Source organism: Calidris pugnax, unplaced genomic scaffold (genome assembly GCF_001431845.1).
Source record: "Calidris pugnax isolate Ruff unplaced genomic scaffold, ASM143184v1 scaffold147, whole genome shotgun sequence".
NCBI lineage: Eukaryota > Metazoa > Chordata > Aves > Charadriiformes > Scolopacidae > Calidris > Calidris pugnax.
The window spans coordinates 4,449,340-4,468,326 of record NW_015092359.1 but is presented as its reverse complement, the minus strand read 5'-3'; the positions used below and the strand labels follow the sequence as shown (position 1 = coordinate 4,468,326).

General features: G+C 66.0%; 3 protein-coding genes across 3 annotated transcripts in view; 2 read left to right on the top strand and 1 right to left on the bottom strand.

Moving 5' to 3' along the window:
- Positions 1 to 66: 66 nt before the first annotated feature.
- Positions 67 to 2,866, top strand: MRPL2 (mitochondrial ribosomal protein L2). Its single transcript, XM_014962515.1, has 6 exons — positions 67 to 338; positions 427 to 568; positions 661 to 776; positions 1,379 to 1,489; positions 2,436 to 2,509; positions 2,605 to 2,866. Exons 1-6 carry the CDS (start codon positions 104 to 106, stop codon positions 2,815 to 2,817), a joined length of 891 nt encoding a protein of 296 aa, XP_014818001.1. The 5' UTR covers positions 67 to 103; the 3' UTR covers positions 2,818 to 2,866.
- A 550-nt stretch (positions 2,867 to 3,416) lies between these two features.
- On the top strand, positions 3,417 to 17,790 carry LOC106900434 (cullin-9-like). Its single transcript, XM_014962514.1, has 30 exons — positions 3,417 to 3,505; positions 3,976 to 4,578; positions 6,140 to 6,294; positions 6,612 to 7,130; positions 7,280 to 7,415; positions 7,805 to 7,995; positions 8,462 to 8,837; positions 9,044 to 9,245; positions 9,542 to 9,749; positions 9,851 to 10,044; positions 10,178 to 10,395; positions 10,521 to 10,755; positions 11,237 to 11,342; positions 11,531 to 11,758; positions 11,910 to 12,000; positions 12,086 to 12,257; positions 12,468 to 12,573; positions 12,969 to 13,064; positions 13,151 to 13,326; positions 13,775 to 13,908; positions 13,988 to 14,164; positions 14,415 to 14,530; positions 14,929 to 15,111; positions 15,449 to 15,606; positions 15,736 to 15,946; positions 16,045 to 16,204; positions 16,355 to 16,500; positions 16,670 to 16,787; positions 17,125 to 17,327; positions 17,408 to 17,790. Exons 2-30 carry the CDS (start codon positions 3,990 to 3,992, stop codon positions 17,690 to 17,692), a joined length of 5,889 nt encoding a protein of 1,962 aa, XP_014818000.1. The 5' UTR covers positions 3,417 to 3,505; positions 3,976 to 3,989; the 3' UTR covers positions 17,693 to 17,790.
- Positions 17,791 to 18,315: 525 nt separating this feature from the next.
- Positions 18,316 to 18,987, bottom strand: part of LOC106900354 (phosphofurin acidic cluster sorting protein 1-like) — a 79,737-nt gene continuing 79,065 nt past the window's right edge. The window contains exon 24 of the mRNA XM_014962380.1: positions 18,316 to 18,938. Within this exon, the coding sequence (XP_014817866.1) occupies positions 18,823 to 18,938 (116 nt within the window). The 3' untranslated portion in view covers positions 18,316 to 18,822. The remainder of the gene's footprint in view (positions 18,939 to 18,987) is intronic.

Here is an 18,987-nt window from a genome sequence, read left to right as displayed (position 1 = left end):
TCCATTAGAGGCCCCGCCCCTTCCGCCTCTGCGCAGGCGCAATTGGGGCCACGGCCGGCGGAAGCCCCGCCCCTTCCGCCCCGGCGCAGGCGCGGTGGCAGCCATGGCGGCGGCCATGGCGACGGGGCTGTGCCGGGCCTTCGGGGCCCTCCTGCTGTCCTCCGCGCCCCGCCGCCCCCAACCGCCGCCCGGTCCCCCGGGAGGGTGGCTGGCGGCCGCCTGCCGAGGCTTGGGCGGCTCGGCGCCGCGCTGCACCACCGACCCCATGTGGAAGTGCCGGGTCAAGTACACGGTGCGGCCCGTGGGCATGAAGAAGACGGGAGGCCGCGACCACACAGGTGGGTGGGTGGGTGGGTGAGCGGGCGGGCAGGGCCCGGGGAGAGGTGGCCGGGGCCCGCCGGTCAAGCCGCTGCCTTGTCCTCGCAGGGCGCATCCGCGTGCGGGGGATCGGAGGGGGACACAAGAGGCGGTACCGGATGATCGACTTCCAGCGGCTGCGCTACGAGGAGGGGGCCCCGCCGGAGGCCTTCACCGAGAAGGTCATCAATGTCCGCTACGACCCTTGCAGGCGAGTGCGGGGCGCGGGCTCGGCCTGTGGGTTGCGCCTGTGGTTGAGCCTCCTTTCCCCAAGCCCACCGTGGGTTCCCCCCCTCCGTGCAGGTCGGCTGACATCGCCCTGGTGGCCGGCGGCAACCGGAAGCGCTGGATCATTGCCACGGAGAACATGCAGCCGGGAGACCTCATCAAAAACTCCCCTCACATTGGCAGGATGGCAGGTGCGTGCCAGGGGTGGCCAGAGTGTGGCCAGGAGGTGGAGGGAGGTCATTCTCCCCCTCTGCTCTGCACTGGGGAGGCCACAACTGGAATCCTGCGTCCAGTTCTGGGCTCCCCAGTTCAAGAGGGACAGGGAACTGCTGGAGAGAGTCCAGCGTAGGGCAACAGAGATGCTGGAGGGATTGGAGCATCTCCCTGATGAGGAAAGGCTGAGAGAGCTGGGGCTCTTTAGCCTGGAGAAGAGAAGGCTGAGGGGAGACTTATTCATGCTGCCAAGGATCTAAAGGGTGGGTTGAGGGAGGATGGAGCTGGACTCTTTCCAGTGGTTCCCAGTGACAGGACGAGGGGCAACGGGCACAAGCTGGACCATGGGAAGTTCCACTCCAATCTGAGGAAGAACTTCTTTGGGGTGAGGGTGGCAGAGCCCTGGCAGAGGCTGCCCAGGGAGGGTGTGGAGTCCCCTTCTCTGGAGATCTTCAAGCCCCACCTGGATGCCGTCCTGAGTGATGTGCTCTGGGCAGCCCTGCTTTGGCAGGGGAGTTGGACTGGATGGTCTCTAGAAGGTCCCTTCCAACTCTGACAATTCCGTGATTCTGTCTTCCAGTGTCAGCCAACGAAGGGGACGCCTACCCGCTGGGGGCTCTGCCGGTGGGCACGCTGATCTGCAACCTGGAGAGCCACCCTGGGAAGGGAGCGCAGTACATCCGGGCAGCCGGTGCGTCTCTAGGTGGGGGGACCCACGCGCTGTTCACCGGGTTTGGGCCCGGAGCAGATGGAGAAGAGGGCACCACTCTGGGAGGCGGATGACAGGGAGTTGCTGTCCTCTCTTCTCCCAGTTTTGGGTGTGAAACAGCCCTCTGGGGAGGCGGAGGCAGCTCTGTCCCATCACTGACTTGAGGTCTTGTCTTCAGGAAGAAGTGCTGCACAAAGGGCGATGGTGGGGGCTGTGGGGAGTTGCCAGCACAGGGGTGTGCTCGCCATGGGGTGGGATACTTTGTCCTGCTGCTCTCATGGCAGCTGCCTCCTCTTTTCTCTTGCGCTTGTGGCCAAGAAGGCCAGTGGCATCCTGGGGGACATCAGGAAGAGTGTGACCAGCAGGTGGAGGGAGGTCATCCTGCCCCTCCGCTCTGCCCTGGGGAGGCCCCATCTGGAGCACTGGGACCAGTTCTGGGCTCCCCAGTTCCAGAAGGACAGGGAACTGCTGGAGAGGGTGCAGCAGAGGGGATGAGGGGATGATGAGGGGACTAGAACATCTCCCTTATGAGGAAGGGCTGAGTGACTTGGGTCTTTTTGGTCTGGAGAAGAGAAGGCTGAGGGGGGATCTGATCAATGCTTATAAATACTTAAAGGGAGGGTGTCAAGAGGATGGGGCCAGTCTTTTTTTCAGTGGTGCCCAGGGACAGGCAATTGGCACCAACTTGAATAGAAGAAGTTCCACCTAAACATGAGGAGGAATTTCTTGCCTTTGAGAGTGGTAGAGCCCTGGCAGAGGCTGCCCAGGGAGGGGGTGGAGTCTCCTTCTCTGGAGACATTCAAACCCACCTGGGCACGTTCCTGTGCAACCTGCTCTGGGTGGCCCTGCTTTGGCAGGGGGTTGGTCTAGATGATCTCCAGAGGTCCCTTCCAACCCCATGGGAGTCTGTGATTCTCACCTGCTGCAGGGACTTGCGGCGTGCTGCTGAGGAAGGTGAACGGGACGGCCATCGTGCAGCTGCCCTCCAAGAGGCACATGCAGGTAGAGGAGCAATGCTGCCCCTGACCTGACCGACTGGACGTGCAGCCCTGGGGATCCCTGGGGAGGCCGACAGCTCTTACTTCTCTCTCCCCCAGGTGCTGGAGACCTGCGTGGCCACGGTGGGCCGCGTGTCCAACGTCGACCACAACAAGCGGGTGATCGGGAAGGCGGGCCGGAACCGCTGGCTGGGCAAGAGGCCGCACACCGGCTTGTGGCACCGCAAGGGTGGCTGGGCCGGGCGTAAGATCCGGCCTCTGCCCCCCATGAAGAGCTACGTCAACCTGCCGCGGGTCACGGTGCAGGAGTGACGCCGGGGGGGGTGGCCCCCCAATAAAAGCCTTCTCCCTGCGCCACCGCTTTTGGTGTTGCTGCTGCCTTTTCTGCACGGTACTTTCCCCCTCCTTGTGCCCCCCCCCGGGGATGTGTCCGGCTGTCTTCAGCCCCACTGGTGGGAGTGGGGTGTTGGGGGGGGCTGCCCCTGAGCGCGGTGGGGGTCAAAGAGAGCTCCCTGAGAGTGGGCACAGCCGAGCAGGTAGCCAGGAAGGTGGCCACCAGCCAGGGCGACCAGCTTGGTGGGCGGGGGGAGCACAGACCTCTCTGCCTCCATCCCCTCGCCGCTCCCCAGCCCCACTTCTGTCACTGCCCCCCAAGTGTTGTACCCCGCTGCCCCCCCCTATCCCATATAGCCTCCCCCCTGTGTCTCCAAGCGGTGCGGCCCCCACTGCCTGCTCCACCTCCTCCCTGTCTGCCTGTCCGTCCCGTCCCCCGCCAAAAAAACACGCCTCGGTGCCCCCCGTCCCATCGCAGTCCCTCAGCTAACGGGAGAAGTTTGACCCTGCGCGGCTCCCGTCCGGCCCAGGCCTCCCTCTCGCGCATGCGCTTAGGCCCTACCCGGAAGCGGCGCGGGGAGCGGGGTTGGGAGGTAAACTCGGCCGGGGGGAGCGCCTCTCCTAGGCCTTTCCGTTACGGGGTAGGCCTTGGGAGCGGAGCCCCGAGGTGAGGCAGCTCGATCTGCCGGTGGAGGGCTGCGGAAACCGGGCTGGCCCTTTCTTGGTGCCCTGGGAGCTCTTGCTTGGCCCTCGCTTAGAAGGAGCTTTCTTCCTGCCGCCTATGGCGGCAGGAAGAAAGCTCCTTCTAAGCGAGGGCCAAGCAAGAGCTCCACCGTCTGCCTTCCCGTGCTCACCGCCCCGTTTAACGGTTCGGGAATCACCGTGCCCTGCCCTATTATCTTCTTGCTGCGTGTGGGCTGTTTTCTGAGGAAAAGGCGAGCTGTGTCTCCTACTTGGGTAGCCTTGTTGTGTAAAAGGGGGCTTCCAGCACTGAGCTGGGGTACAGCTAGGACAATCACATGTTTTCTATGTTAGGCTGCCCCCATAACAAGCACCCTGAGGCATGGGGGTTGTGGGTTTCTAGCTGTAGGGACGCCACCTCTCCCCAGCTCCTGCTTTCCCCTCTTGTCTCTGCAGGCGCGTTTCTTGTCATGGTGAACAAGAGGCATAATGGCAACCTGCTCGTGCACCTGGGACCCAAACTCCAGGCCTACCCGGAGGAGCTGCTCCGGCAGCGGCGAGGCCACGACGGCCAGCCTGAGTACCTTATCCAGTGGAGTATCGTCAGCTTGGAAGAGAAGACAGTGGGAAGCAGCAGTGCCTCCTCTGCAGAGACCAAGCCGGAGAACATCTCGATGTGGATGTCGGCAGAAGAGGTCTGTGCCAGCTGCCCGGCGCTGCTGGGCAAGAGGAAGCTGGAAGGGCAGTGGGTGAAGGAGGAGAAGGCAGCCAGCCCGTTGGCTGTGCCGCTGGATGAAGCCTCGCTGCTGGAGATGAAGGCTGATGTCAGGAGCCTGGTGCAGCGAGCTGGCCGGCAGATGGCCGAGACTGGGGCTCCCGAGTCCTCCATCCTCAACACCATCCACGTGCTGAGCGCCTACGCCAGCATTGGCTTGTTGGCAGGTGCCTTCAAGGAGACGGGAGCCCTGGACTTGCTGATGAAGATGCTGTGCCACAAGGAGAAGCAAATCCGCCGCAGCGCCGGCAAGATGCTGAGGGCCCTGGCTTCGCATGATGCAGGTGGGGGCTGCTACTGCTCAGTGCCGCTGAGGAGGTGCAGCTGAGGGGTGCCAGTCCTCTTGTAGGTGTGGGATCATAATATCATAGAATCATCTAGATTGGCAGGGACCTTCTAGATCGTCTAGTCCAGCCATTAACCTAACACTGACAAAAAAACCATCACTAAACCATGTCCCCCAGCACCATGTTAACCCATCTTTTGAACACCTCCAGGGATGGTGCCTCAACCCCTTCCCTGGGCAGCCCATTCCAATGCTGGATAACCCTTTCAGTGGAAAAATTTTTCCTAATATCCAACCTGAACCTCCCCTGGGGCACAATTTGAGGCCATTTCCTCTTGTCCCATTGCCTGTCACTTGGGAGAAGAGACCGGATCCCCCTGGCTACACCCTTCTTTCAAGGAGTTGTAGAGAGCGAGAAGGTCTCCCCTCAGCCTCCTTATCTCTGGGGTGCTTGGGAAGCGGTGTGTCCTGGGTCTTGTTGGTAAAAGGAGAAGAATGAAACTGGAGCTTCCAAGTAGTTCCTTGGTCGTAGTTGTCTGGGGTGCTCTAAGACTTGGGAGCTCTTTCCCCTGATGGGTTCCCGAGCTGGGATGTTGATTAGGAGTGTTAAGGGATGTTAGGGGTGGTTGCCTCCTCCTGCAGGCCCAGCACCTTCCCTGCAGTGAGACCCTCGCACTCGCTCCAGTAGCTGGCACCACAGGCCAAGGGGCACCTGCACCCCTGGTCTGACTCCAGTCGCTGGCACCGAGTCCACACTACACCAGTCACCCCAATAGCTGGCACTCCGAGCTCGAAGGCTGTGGGACCCTCCCCGGATCTAGAGAGCCATGGCCCCTCCAATGGCCAGGGATCCTCACTCGCTCCAGTGGCTGATGCCCCGGGGCTCCCTCGCGCCCAGTCAGGCTCCAGGTGCTGGCACCAAATTCCTCTCGAACACGGGCAGGTCTCATCAGCAGCCGCCACTCGCTGCAGCACACACACACACACACGAGACAGAGGGATAGTTAGCAAACACTTAAGAAGAAGATGTAAGAAGGCAGGACAAACTGCAGCAGTCACGTGCAGGGCCACTGGCCACGGTTTCCGCGCCACTGGCCCTTTTTCTGTGCACCCCCATATGTGTTCCTTGCCACTTCCCTTCCCAGGTCCATCACTCCCTCCAGCATCCCAGACCTCCAGGGTCACAGACTTATCTGTTGCAAAGTCCTAGTTCCCCTGCAGTTCCTTCCTACCCTGTCAATTAGTGCAGCTGACTGGGTTTGTTTCTGATTATTGTCTTTGTGAACGGGAATTGGTCAGGCTATACGTCTCCGTGTGTTTGACTCCCTTCCTTTCCACATCATCCCAATTTGACAGGGTCCTTGCTCAGATAATCTTGGGGAAAAATGCTCATTCTCACACTCCACTTGTCCTTACCGCTTACTGTGACTGACCAGATTTGTTCCTCCTCATTGCCTCCATTAGCATTTGTCAGTGAGTTTTGTGATTCTTTATGTTCTTTATGGCTTCCTCCTTACTATCCCTTTTTGCTGTGAAAAAGGTTTCTGTTGTTTCTGCAGGGAGCTGGGCCTATGTCCTGCTGTCCCTGAGCCAGCAGGATGGCATCGAGCAGCACATGGACTTCGATAGTCGCTACACCTTGCTGGAGCTGTTTGCTGAGACAACATCCTCTGAAGAGCACTGCATGTCCTTTGAGGGGATTCACCTTCCCCAGGTAGCGGCTGTGGGCTTTAGGGGTCAGGAGGGGTGAGAGTGGGGTGCCAAAGCTGGTGTGCCTTGTTTGGGACAGGAGGGCAGCGGGCAGCTGAGCAGGACTGGGTATTGGGAGAGCTGGCAGAGGATCTGGATGTGGCTTGAGGCTGGGGGGTGGTGTGGAGAAGCACATGGAGAGCCTTGTCTCTGAGCAGGGAGGCAAGAGTGGGCTGAGAGGTGTCTGCTGCTGCCTGAAGGTATCACAGGAGCCTGACTGTGGATGAGCTGGTGGCTGGAGGTGCTCTGCAGGCTAGAGCCTGACAGCCGTGCTCGTTGCAGATCCCCGGGAAGCTCCTGTTCGTCCTGGTGAAGCGCTACCTGTGTGTCACTTCTCTCATGGACAAGCTGTGCGGTGGCGTGGAGCCGGGAGGGGAGCAGCAGGACTGCGCCGTGCCCAACCTGCTGGCCGAGGAGAGGAGCCGTGCGAAGCAGGAGTTTGAGTTCAGCATGGCGATGGCCAACCTCATCTTGGAGCTGGCGCACGTGATGGGCTGGGACCACAGCCCCAAGGCAGAGCTGCCGCCCCGAGGGGAGCTGCGGCCTCGCGCCCCACACTCCATCTTCCAGCACAAGGTCGCGTCCTGCACTGCGGCTGAAGCAGCCCCGGCTCCCCCACCAAAAGAGCCCAGTGCCTTCAAGACGCGCTCGGCCTTCCCCAGCCGCAGCAGCTACGTGGAGTACGTGCAGGCGAACCTGGCGCCGGGCGTGCGGGTGCGCATGCTGGAGGACTACGAGCAGGTCAGCGCGGGGGACGAGGGTGAATTCCGCCAGAGCAACGATGGCATGCCCCCTGTGCAGGTACCCTCTGCCGGCTGGAGGAGGTGAAAAGGGGCTCTCAAGGGGCCTGGCTGCTCCCTTGTGCTGTGGAAAGCACGCAGCCTTGCATGGGAGCGGTGGGGTTGGCCTTGGCCGTCCCTCAGCGGGGTGTGTTGGGCTCTCCTCCTCAGGTGTACTGGCAGGCCCTGGGCTGTACGTACTGGGTTCACTGGCACATGGTGGAGATCATCGGCCCTTCGGGGCAAGAGGAGCAGGAGGGCCAGGAGAAGGCGTCCACCCTAACGTACAACCACAAGCTGGCAGCAGGTGAGCAGTCGATCAGCTGGGCCTGCAGCTTTTCCCCCCAGCGCTTCTGCAGCTGCAGTGGGGACTCTGCTGCTGTGGGGTGGAGAGCGCGTTGCCCTGGCTGGTCCAGGCGCTGTGGGAACAGGTTAGGGGAGCAATGAGCCAGAGGTGCTTGTGCTTTTTCTGTTCTGCAGCCCAAAGAGGTTCAAGTGAAGGTGGTAATCCCCATCTCAGTGGGGTCTCTTCTGGGGTCTCCTCCCAGCGTGCTCCCCCTGTCTCGCTGCCCTCCCGTCACCTGCTTTTCCCCCGGCAGGCTGTGGGGCAGTGGGGATGTGGGGAATGGCTGTGCAGCAGAGGATGGGGGAATTGGCAGAGCTGACGGTTCCCTTCCTTCCTCTGCCCTCCTGCAGTTGGGCAGCCGTTTTTCTGCAAGCCCTTTGGGGGGCTCTACTCCCTGCCTTACCTGGGGGAGCAGCCGACCAAGGCTGCAGGGGCCCTGAGCCGCGCCGAGTGGTGGGAGCTGCTCTTCTTTGTGAAGAAGCTGGAAGCGCAGGAGCAGAAAGAGATCACCTACCTCATCCAGCAGGACCAGGGAGGGCAGGTACGGGCTGGAGCCTGCAGTGGGGAAACGGGAGGGAGGGAGAGCGTTGGGGAAGACAGCGGGCCAGAGGAGGAGATGACAAGGTTTGAGCTGTGCAGGGAGAGCCTGAACGGGGCAGAAGTGGGTCTAGAGTGGGGGGTGATGAAAGCATGGGGAGCTGGGCAGAGCAAAGGGGTGAGGGGAGATGGGGAAACGCGGTCTCCCGTGGCCCTGGAGGAGTGATTGTGTCCAGCGAGGTCTGGGAGGCGAGGCGAGCCCGTGGGGTGGTTCTGGCTGTGGTGAGTGCAGGTGGGCACCAGAGGCTGGTGGTAGTTGGGTTGGGAGCAGCCAGGGGAGGGTGGCACTGGGGAATGGCCCTGGGGGGCTCCGGCAGCGCAGCCTTTCTGTGCGTTGTGGCACTGGCTGTGGCAAGGGGCGTGGGGTCTGTGGGGAGTCCGTGAGGGCTGACTTGAGCCCGTCTGTCCAGCTGTTGGAGATGGATGAAGAAGCCCTGATCCAGCTGTCGGTGCCTGTGGAGCTGGCCCAGAAGGTGCTGCATGTCTTGGAGAAGCGCTGCCAGGGCGGCGTTCAACGGGACCTGCGCGGCTCCCACGTCTACGCCAAATACTTCCTGGGTGGGGGGGCTGAGCAGGATGGTGGGGGGAGCCCCGCAGTGTCCTCGGAGGGTGCCGGCTGCAGGAGCACTGGCCCTGAAGCCACAACAGCCAAGGAAGACCTTCCTGCAGCCCCAGTGCCTCCCCAGAGCCCCGCTGCGGCCTCCAAGTCGGATTCCCAGCTGTTCAGCGAGCTCCTGGAGAGGGAAGGGCTGTTCTTCCCGGAGCTGACGGAGGAGCAGATCAGAGGTAGAGGCTGCTGCACCGGGGCCAGGGACGGTGCTGGCGGCTCCGTCGCCTCGAGGGAGGAAGGCTCTGGGCAGGGCTGGGGAGGGCAGGTGCCTGGAGGCTGCCTGGGGAGGGGGGCTGTGGGCGCTGTGGGTGCGTGGCACCCCGGGAGTCGCTGGGGATGTTCCTGCTGCCCTGACCCTGTGTCCCTGCCTTCCTCCCGCCAGCGCTGGGCAGCTGCGAGGGGGTGAGCGAGGGGGGCTCGCTGGCCAAGATTGCAGCCGTGGTGGACGTGATCCGGAGCGGCAGCTCTGAGCTTGGGCTGCGTTTGGCCGGGCTGAAGCACATCGTGAGGATCCTGGAGGAGGAGCCTGAGTCCGAGCACCTCGTTGGCAAAGCCCAGGGCAGGCTGGGGAGCAGGAGCGTTGGGTGAGCCGTGGGGTGCTGCGCAGCCCTCCTGCTGGCTGGGGAGGGCCGTGTCGGCAGGGTGGGGGGACAGCAGTGGAGGTGGGAGTGCAGGGGGTGGCAGTGGGGGTGGCAAGGCCGGTATGTCCCTGTGTGCTCGGCAAGAAGAGATCTCGTGTCCCTTTGTCCCAGGCAGGCTCATTGCTGGGGCTGAACCAGAGGTGGTAGAGCCGTGTGGGCAGGGAGAAGGTGGGCTGCAGGGCCTGGGGTGCTGGTGACGTTGGCAGGAGGCTCCTCCTGATGTGTCCTTTCCCGTGCAGGGAGAAGCTGGTGAACGTGGCAGTGGAGCTGCTGAGCACGGAGGTGGCAGAGAAGGCCCTGGTGGTGGTGACGCTGCGGCTGCTGGCCGTGTTGATGGCAAAGTACGACTGGCGCCTGCCGTTTGCCACGGAGGGCGGCGTGCGGGCTGTGCTGGCCTGCATGCAGCAGCACGCCTCCTCCGCCCTGGTGCAGCAGGCTGGCCTGGCGGTGAGTGTGGCAGGGGGTGCTGTAGGGGGGCGGGCAGGGTGCAGGCTCGCCCGGGGTGGCGGAGATGCCCGCTGCCCTCCTGACTGCCGTTGACCTTGCAGGCCCTGAAGGTGCTGGTGGGCGCCGTGTCCGGCGAGGCAGGAGGTGCCGGTGGGAAGCCCTTGGCCCTGAACCACGCGGACGCGCAGATGATGCGGGAGATCTTTGCCAGCATCGGCTCTGCCTCCAGCGAGGGCTCGGCGAGCCTGCTGAGCGCCATCCCTGCTGCCATGAGCACCATGCAGAGGGTGCCAGGGTAGGGGCAGAGGACTGGGGGAGCGGGGGGACCCTCTGCGTGGTGGGGTTGGGCGAGGCAGGCGGGTGGCTTGGGGTGCAGGGGGGCTCCGTGCTTAGGGGAGGAAGGGGCCCGCATCGCTCTGTCCCTGCAGGGGCTCCTCAGGCGTGGAGAACGGCTTGCTGGTGGTGAACATGCTGATGGACAGCCACCGGGGCCTGGCAGAGCAGCTGGCGAGCTGTGATCTCCCCACGGTGCTCCAGAGCTGCCTGTGGGACGGGCAGAGCACGGGCTGCCCTCAGGCCATGCTGGCCCTCAGCGCCATCAACCGCCTGGCGGAGCACCGGCTGCCCCCGGGCCCGGAGACGGCAGGTACGTGCCACCCGCAGCCCCTGCCGTGCCACGGCCCCAGGGGTGCAGCGGGCAGGGCTGCCTCGCCTGGCAGGGCAGAGCACCCCGCTGGCAGCTCTGGGGTGGCCCACGTGTCCTTGTCACAGCAGGCAGAGAGGCCCCGCTGGACCTGAGGGACGTGCGGAAGCTTCTGGACGGCCTGGGGGACGGCACCTTGTCAAAGGACGTGGTGGTGGCCCTGGAGCGGCAGCTGTGCAGCGGGGGCCCCGTCCCCTCTGGCGAGGTGGCCCAGCTGCTGCAGGACCAGCGGTGCTTCAGGCTGCTGCTGCGCAGCTTGGAGCTGCTGGGGGCGGAGAAGGACGTGAGCCTGAGCATCCTCAGGTGGGTCCAGGGGGATGCGGTGGGGGGTCTGGGCCCTCCGCGGGAGTGTGAGTGCGGGTGCTGTCGGGGGGACACCATGGCGCATGTTTGTGGGTCCTGAGGGGGCTGTTCTTCACCAGAGGCAGGGGCAAGTGCACTCCAGCTCCTGTCAGGGGGTGCTGATTGGGGTGTCCTGGGGCACGGGGCCATCTGGTGAGAGAGCAGCTTAAGTCGGGGTGCTGATTGGGGTGTCCTGGGGCACGGGCCCATCTGGTGAGAGAGCAGCATATGTCTGGGTGCTGGTGGGGACACGCAGGAGCAGCACAGCACACGGCTGGGTGCTGATGGGGTGTCCGAGGTGCCTGTGGAGCCTTGGCTCCCAGTCCCTGTGGGGTGCCAGCCTTCCCAGTGGGGCAGGGGGTGAGTGGGGCACGGGAGCGGGGCTGCCTGTGGCTCTGCTGTCTGTGTGCCCCGGTCTGAGCGGGCTCCCTCTGTGGCTCAGGATCCTGCACAAGTTCCTGGACGGTTACCAGGAGGACGTGCTGCCCTGGCACGAGTGTGTGGAGCCCTGTTTGTCCTCCCTGAGCGCCCACAGCAGCGACCGGGAGGTGAGGGGGTGCCAAGGTGCCGGGAGAGGTGGGGGGCGGCCGTCCCGGCCGTGGGCACGTCCCGGTGGCTGGTGTGCCCGGCCAGGCTCTGGCGTCGGGGTGGAGGGGATGGAGCGCGGCAGCGTCCCCCTGCTGGGGCCGGGGGGGGCGTTCCTGGAGCCGGCCCCTCACGGCTTCCTGCTCGGCAGGTGGTGCAGGAGGTGGTTGGCTTCCTGCACCGCCTGGCCACGGCCAGCAAGGACTGCGCGGTGGTGATGTGCCGCCTGGGCACCCGCGAGGCCCTGGCCAAAGCCCTGGACAAGCACAGCACGGCCCCGTCGCTGGTGCCAGCCCTGCTCGACCTGGTGAGCGACTGCGAGAAGTACGCCAACCTCTACAAGAAGCTGACGACCAGCATCTTGGCCGGCTGCATCCAGGTGGGCCCGGGGAGGCTCTGGGTCTTGGGGGGCGTCCGTCTGTCCCCGGCAGTGAGGGGCAGCTTTCTGCTCTCTGCCTGCCGCAGCCCTGGGGTGGGCGAGGGGAGGAGGACCCAGGGCCCCCCGGTGAGAGTCTCGCCCCATCCCGTAGCTGGTGCTGGGGCAGATCGAGGAGCACCGCCGGAGCCACCGGCCCATCAGCATCCCCTTCTTTGACGTCTTTCTGCGCAACCTGTGCCGAGGTGAGTGTGGGGAGAGGGAGCTCGGCCCCCTGCGCTTGGCGGGGGCTGTCCCGGCAGCTGGTGGCTCCACGTGCTCTCCCCACAGGCTCCAGCGTGGAGGTGAAGGAGGACAAGTGCTGGGAGAAGGTGCAGGTCTCCTCCAACCCGCACCGTGCCAGCAAGCTGACGGACAGGAACCCCAAGACCTACTGGGAGTCCAACGGCAGCACCGGCTCCCACTTCATCACTGTCCACATGCAGTGTGGGGTGGTGATCAGGTGGGGCTGGGCCAGGAGGGCCGGGGGGGCCTTAGGGCCAGGGGGCCCGGTGGCTGTGGGGGGAGGAGAGGGCTTCGGGGCTCGGTGCGAGCTCTGTCCCCGCGGTCGCCGAGCCGGGGGCTGCGGGGTGTGGGCAGCAGCGCGTGGGGTGGCAGGGGCCAGGGCGGGGTGGTGGGGGCTGCTGGGCACAGGCTGTTTGCTGTGCTGCAGGGAGATGAGCATGCTGGTGGCCAGCGAGGACTCCAGCTACATGCCGGCCCGTGTCGTGGTGCTGGGGGGAGAGAGCCCTGCCACCATCAGAACGGAGCTCAACGCGGTGAGTCTGGCAGGGGCTGCTCGGGGCCCCCCGGGAGCGTCGGGCTGCTCCTTGCTGTGCCCCGAGACGCTCTCGCCTCGGTGGGGGGCCCCGGGAGGTGTCCCCCCGGGGAGGTGGGGGTGGCAGGAGCTGTGCTGCGGGAGCCTCCTCCTGGCTGCAGGCAGCGGGTGCTGGAGCCCTGGGCACGGGCAGCCCTGCAGCCCGGTCTGGCGCGGGCTGGTGTGGGAGTGTGGGGCTGTGAGCCAGGAGCTGGGGCCTGGCGGGGGGGGCTGTGGCTGCGAAGGGGCTGCTGGGGGAGACAGAGGCTGTGGCTTTGATGGGGGGCGGCCGGGGGAGCCTGCAGGGTGGCTGGTGCTCGCCGCCGGGCGTGCTGAAGGCTCGCCGTGTGCCTGCAGGTGACCGTCCTGCCCTCGGACAGCAGAGTGATCCTGCTGGAGAACATGACCCGCTTCTGGCCCGTCATCCAGATCCGGGTGAAGCGGTGCCAGCAGGTAGGGGAGCGGGGGCCGGGCAGGGGGCCGGCAGCGTGGGGCGCCAGGGCCGTGCCCGAGGAGCTGAGGGTGACACTCTCCTGTAGGGCGGCATTGACACGCGTGTGCGTGGCATCGAGGTGCTGGGTCCCAAGCCCACCTTCTGGCCCATCTTCAAGGAGCACCTGTGCCGGCGGACGTTCCTCTCCTGCACTGCTCGGGCTCATGCCTGGTGCCAGGAGATCTGCCGGGACCGGGGGCGACTGCTGCAGCTCTTTGGCAGGTGAGTTCTCTCTCCCAGCTGCGCCATCGCGTCCCTGGTGTCCTGGGGCCTGTGGGGACGGTGCTGGGGGGGCTGCAGGGCCAGGAGAGGAGCAGTTGGGTGTCCCACCTGGAGAGGTGGGGCCCTCCCTGGCCACCGGTGGTTCCAGAGGGCACCCTGGGGTCCCCCCCAGCTAACCCACCAGAGAGGCGCCTTGCAGGGCCCGGTGTGTCCTGACCTGGCAGAGGTTGGTCAGACTCAGGATCTCACGGCTGCAGCCGCTGCAGAGCCCCCCAGTTGGGGGGATGGCGAGGGGCCCCGGCTGCTGGGGGCGATGGGGGCTGCTGAGCTGTGGTGCCCAGCAAGGGCCAGGGCAGGGAGCGACCGCCGCGCTCTGCTTTCCTGGGGGAGCCCCCCGGCCGTGGGCAGGTGCCCGTCAGCGCCGGGTGCTGCCCGCTGGCTGTTGCAGGCTGAACCGGGCGCTGCGGCACGAGCAGGGCTTCGCCGACCGCTTCCTCCCCGACGACGAGGCGGCCCGGGCCTTGGGCAGGACGTGCTGGGAGGCCCTGGTGAACCCCTTGGTGCAGAGCATCACCAGCCCAGGTACCCCGCGCTCTCCCGGGCCCCTGGGCGCCGTGCCCCAGGCTGAGGCACCCGGCTCTGAGTCCATCTGGCCCCACAGACCCCCATGGCGTCAGCCCCCTGTCCTGGCTGCTGAGCGAGTACCTGGAGAGCCAGGAGCCGTCGAGCCGCCCCGTGAGCCGCGGCGCCGCCTTCGGTTCCCGTGTGCGGCGCCTGACCCAGCTCCTGGTGCACGTGGACCCCGGTGTCCCAGAGGCAGAGGAGGCAAGAGCAGCCGGTGAGCGAGGGGCTGCCCTCCCGTGGGGCTGGGGGCGGTGGTCCAGAGGGCCAGGGCTGCAGCCGTGGGGGAGGCCCGTGCACAGAAGGCTCCGGGGCTGGGGAACATTCACGGCCGTCCCTCCGGCGCCGCGGTTCCTCCCCGGCATCTCCTCTGCCCTGCGCCCCCCAGGGCGAGGGGGAGGCTGTTGGTGGTCGGGGTGCAGACCCTGCCCACAGAGCCCCCTGAGCCCAGGGTTGTCCCTTGGCAGGCGGGAAGGAGGGGAAGAACAAGGAGGTGCCATCCAGAGCTGCGAAGGCGGCGGTGGAGAAGTCGAGCGGCCTGTGGGGCATCTCGCAGTGCTGGCGCGGCGTGGTGCAGCAGCAGGTAGAGCCTGGGGGGCCGGCTGGGGGGGCCAGAGGGGGCATGTGGGACCCTGCACGGGAGCCTGGGGAGGGCATGGGGCCGTACCTGGTGTCAGCAGAGTGAGGCTGGGGCTGTGGATGTTCCTGGGAGACACACACAGGTGTGTCCCGCTGTGGGGCTCTCACCCTCGGGTGCTGCCTCCCGCTGTGGGGCTCTCACCCCTCGGGTGCTGCCTCCCTCTGTGGGGCTCTCACCCCTCGGGTGCTGCCTCCCGCTGTGGGGCTCTCACCCCTCGGGTGCTGCCTCCCGCTGTGGGGCTCTCACCCCTCAGGTGCTGCCTCTCTCTGTGGGGCTCTCACCCTCGGGTGCTGCCTCCCTCTGTGGGGCTCTCACCCTCGGGTGCTGCCTCCCTCCCGCAGGTGCAGCGGTTCCTGGAGGCGGCAGGGCAGGCACCGGACCTCGTGGAGCGATACTGCGGGCTGTACCAGCGCCTGCGCGGCGCCACGGAGGAGCTCTTTGGGCAGCAGGCCGCCTTCGTGCTGGCCCTGGGCCAGGGCTTCGCGGGGGCTTTGCTGCAGCTCTCCTTCCTTGCCACCCTGCACGTGAGTCGAGGGAGCGTGGCACCGGCACCGGGGTTGTGCCCTCAGCGGGCTGGGGAGGTTGCTCTGGCCCCCAGCCGCGGGGCAAGCTCTGGGTGGGTGGTCGTTCTCCCCCTGGGCCACTGAGCCCTGCCCTGCGGTGGCCCTGCCCTGCGGTGGCCCTGCCCGGTGCCCGACTGCCGCTGTGCCGTGCTTGTCATGGCGTGGCCCCAGCCCTGGCGCGCTCTGGCCTTGGGCTGGTGTCTGGGCACCCCCTGCCCGAGAGCCCCAGGGTTTGCCCCCCAGGGAGGTTGTGGCCACCCCGTGTCCCCCCTCCTTAGCCAGCTCTGTCCCTCTGCAGGTGAGCGAGCAGTTTGCCCGTTACCTTGACGGGCAGATCCAGGAGCTCCACGGGGCCGGGGGCAGCGCGGGGCCGCTGCAGCGGCTGCAGCAGATCCTGGAGCCCTTCGTCGTCTTCAGTGGCCTGGAGCTGGCCCACACCTTCGAGCACTTCTACCGGTGAGGGGGGCTGTGTCCCCACGGGGCGCTGCCAGGCCGTGTGCCTGGGGGTGTCTCTGTCTCCTGGCGGGCGGCTGGTGGCCACGGGGCTCGGGCCGGCCCCTGACCCGCTGCTGGTGGCCGTGGCAGGCACTACCTGGGTGACCGGCTGCTGGCGCAAGGGCCGTCCTGGCTGGAGGGAGCCATCGTGGAGCAGATCGGGCTGTGCTTCCCCAGCCGCTTCCCCCAGCAGATGCTGAGCAACTTGGCGGAGTCGGAGGAGCTCCAGCAGCAGTTTCACCTCTTCCAGCTGCAGGAGCAGGACAGGCGGCTTCTGGAGCTGGAGCCGGGCCTGGAGGAGGTGAGGGTGCCGGTGGGGTGGGGAGGCCGGGGGCCGCCCGCGTTCCCTGCGGGGCTCCCGGGCCCTGTCCTGAGCCCCCCTCGTGTCCCCGTGCCCAGGCGCCGGCCCCGGTGGCGGATGTGCCGGAGGTGAAGGTGCTGGCCCTGTCCCCGCGCTGCTGGCCCGTGTCCCCCTTCTGCTACATGGAGGACCCCGGGAGGTTTTTCCCCGCGGCCCTGAGCTCCCCCCTGGAGGAGTTTGCCGAGTTCTGCCGGCGGAGTGAGTGTGGGGGCAGGGGGTGTGCGTGGTGAGGGGGGGGTCTGGCTGGGGCCGACCCCTGGGCAGCAGCTCGGGTGGGAGCACCAGGGGGTGCTGGGGGTGCCCGTCGGAGCTGGCCCCTGGCCCCTGGGGTGACGCTGCCTCTGTCAGGCCAGAGCCAGCTGGGCTGGGAGTGCAGGAAGCCCCGGCGGTTGCAGTGGACGTGGCTGGGCCGTGCTGAGCTGCAGTTCGGAGACTGCGTCCTGCAGGTGTCCACGCTGCAGATGTACATCCTGCTGTGCTTCAACAGCGCCGAGGTAGGAGCTGGGGCCGCGCTGGGGCGAGGGAGGCGGCGGATCTGGGGCTGCTGAAGGGGTTGAAGCTGTGGCAGGGCCACGTCCTCCCTTGGGTGAGGTCTGCCCTGGTGGTTGGGGCACGGCCCCCCCGTGGTCTTGGCTGCCATTCCCCTCCCCTGCCCTCCCGCAGGAGGTGGCTGTGGAGGCCCTGCTGCAGGCTACGGGGCTCCCCGCTGACCTGGTGCACCACGCGCTGACACCGCTGACCCACGGCGAGGGCATCCTGGTGTGGAGATGCCCCCCGGGAGGTGAGCGTGGGGCCGGGGAGGTGCTGGGGTCGGGGTGCGTGTGGGGCGGGGGGAGTCTGTCTGTGGGTGCTGGGGGCGCAGGTCCGTGTGTCAGTGTGGGGCCCGGGGCCGTGCGTGGGGCTGGGGGTGGCGTCTGGGGTCAGCGTGGGTGGCCGGGTCTCAGGTCCGTGTGTGGGGTTGTGCGTGTGGCTGTCGCTGGGGGCCGTGTGTGGGACACGGGGCTGGGGCTGCGAGGGCAGCGGCGGGAGGCCCAGGGTCGGTCCAGCAGCCACACGTGTGTCCTGGGGCTCCCTCAGGGCCCAGCTCGGGGCTCGGCTGACCCTGGGCCGGGTGCTAGCTCCAGGTGTGCTGCGGCTGAACCAGGCAGCCCTGGCCCACGCCTCCGGCCGCCCCCTGAGGCTGCTGCCCCGGCAGAGGTACCTGCGGGCAGAGAGGGCTGAAGTCAGCGCCCTGGAAAGGAAGAGGAACGTCCTCTGCTGCCTCATCACCCGCATCCTCAAGGCGGAGAAGCAGCTTCACATCGACAACCTGGTGTTCAGGGTATGGAGGGCTCGCGGGGCAGAGAGGGGCCGCCCGGGTGCCGCGCCGCACTGCAACGAGGGGCTGCTTTGCTGCCGTAGGTGATCGATGCCTGTCAGAAGGGCCAGTTGGGACCAGGGCTGCAGTTCCTGAGCTTCTGCTGCCACAGCGTGGACGTGCTGTCTTGTGTCCTGCACCTGCTGAACCAGGGCTATCTCCGGCGCCAGGAGGAGAGGCCTCACGTCTTGGAATACATCTCTGCTGAACCCACTACACCCCCTACCTCTCAGGTCCAGCCCCAGGTTGCCTTCCAGACTGTAGAGATCAAGACAGCAGCAAACCCAGCTTCTGCTGAAAGGAGACAGACTTTCTCCACCTTCAGATAGACAAGGGTCCAGCTGGGCTGGTATGACACAGCTGGGTCCAGTCTGGCTTTTCCTAAGTGCTTGCGGGTTTTTATTTTAAATAAAGAAGCCAAGCTCCACCCCGTCCCAGTTGGTAGTCTTTCGGAGAGCTCAGCTGGCCCGTGGCTGGGAGGGTGGCCTGGTGATGCCACTGGTTGCTGTGCCCAGGCCACCCTGACAGCTGTGCTGGCTGGAGAGGTGGCCCTCGCTGTCCCCTGCCACTATTTGTTCTCCCCCAGCCATGCTCAAGCATGGAGGGACACACACACACACACACCTCCCTGCCATAATGGTACCAGCATTAATTTATTAAAATTAATCCCGAAAAGTAACCGTACAATAAATTTAAAAAAAATAGAATCTTGTAAAAAAAAAACCCCGGGGTGCCCCAAAATGCCACACCTCCAGCTGGCAGCACCGTGGGGCAGGGCTGGTTGGGAAGGGATGGGGAGATGAGTGGGGGGGGATGTGTGTGTGGTGGGGTGGGGGGGACAGCCTCAGCAGCGTTCGGCCAGCCTCAGCAGCAGGGCTGCAGGGGGGGGACTAGAAAAGCTGCTGAGGCTCAGCCCTGCAGGGCAGGGCCAGGCACAGCAGCTGTGGGGCTGGCAGTGGGGCTGGCGAGGGGTGGTGGGCCCTGCTCCCCCCACACTTGCCCCCCCACACCACCACCACCACCACGAGCAATCCTGCTGGCTCCAAGCTCTGGGGAACCCCTGCCTGGGCCCAGCCCAGCTGGGGCCCCGGCTGGTCGGGCGCATCCGAGGAGAGCGGGGTCCAGAAACCCTTTTTGGGTGCCTGCTGGCCGGTGCCAACCCTTCTCCCAGGCTGCTGTTGTTGTGGGGGCAGGGGGGGGTCACAGGAGGCGGGTGGCACGGTGCCCTGGCTGGTGTCGGAGGGTGCACGGACCCGGTCTCGCTGGCCTCACCTTCACGGGTCTTGGCCCACAGGGAGCGGTGCGAGTGTGGTATCACCCTCTGCGTGGTGGGCAGGGGGTTAGGGCCGCAGAAGAGAGGGGACAAGAGCATCGCCGTCGCTCGGTCTCCCTGTCTCCTCCTGCCACCCTCCGCAGCTCCAGCCCAGGGCTACCCCCCCCAAATTTCCCCCCCAGCATCTCACACGCTCTTTGAGTAGCCAAAGATGCCCACAGGGAGGTACTTGACGTGCGTTGGCCACTGTGCCGCCAGCTGGAAAAACTTCACATCGTTCCATTCCACCCCATCTATGGAGACTGAGAGGAGAGGGCGCAGTGAGGCACAGCCCTGCCCCACGGAGCCCTG

What these genes read in the sequence shown, in the direction of transcription:
- MRPL2 (XM_014962515.1), top strand. Translation starts at nt 104, where the DNA reads ATGGCGGCGGCCATGGCGACGGGGCTGTGCCGGGCCTTCGGGGCCCTC. An exon ending in GGGAGGCCGCGACCACACAG is followed by an intron (nt 339 to 426) that starts GTGGGTGGGTGG and finishes TTGTCCTCGCAG; the next exon opens with GGCGCATCCGCGTGCGGGGG. An exon ending in GCAGTACATCCGGGCAGCCG is followed by an intron (nt 1,490 to 2,435) that starts GTGCGTCTCTAG and finishes CACCTGCTGCAG; the next exon opens with GGACTTGCGGCGTGCTGCTG.
- LOC106900434 (XM_014962514.1), top strand. Translation starts at nt 3,990, where the DNA reads ATGGTGAACAAGAGGCATAATGGCAACCTGCTCGTGCACCTGGGACCC. An exon ending in TCAGAACGGAGCTCAACGCG is followed by an intron (nt 12,574 to 12,968) that starts GTGAGTCTGGCA and finishes GTGTGCCTGCAG; the next exon opens with GTGACCGTCCTGCCCTCGGA. An exon ending in AGAGGAGGCAAGAGCAGCCG is followed by an intron (nt 14,165 to 14,414) that starts GTGAGCGAGGGG and finishes GTCCCTTGGCAG; the next exon opens with GCGGGAAGGAGGGGAAGAAC.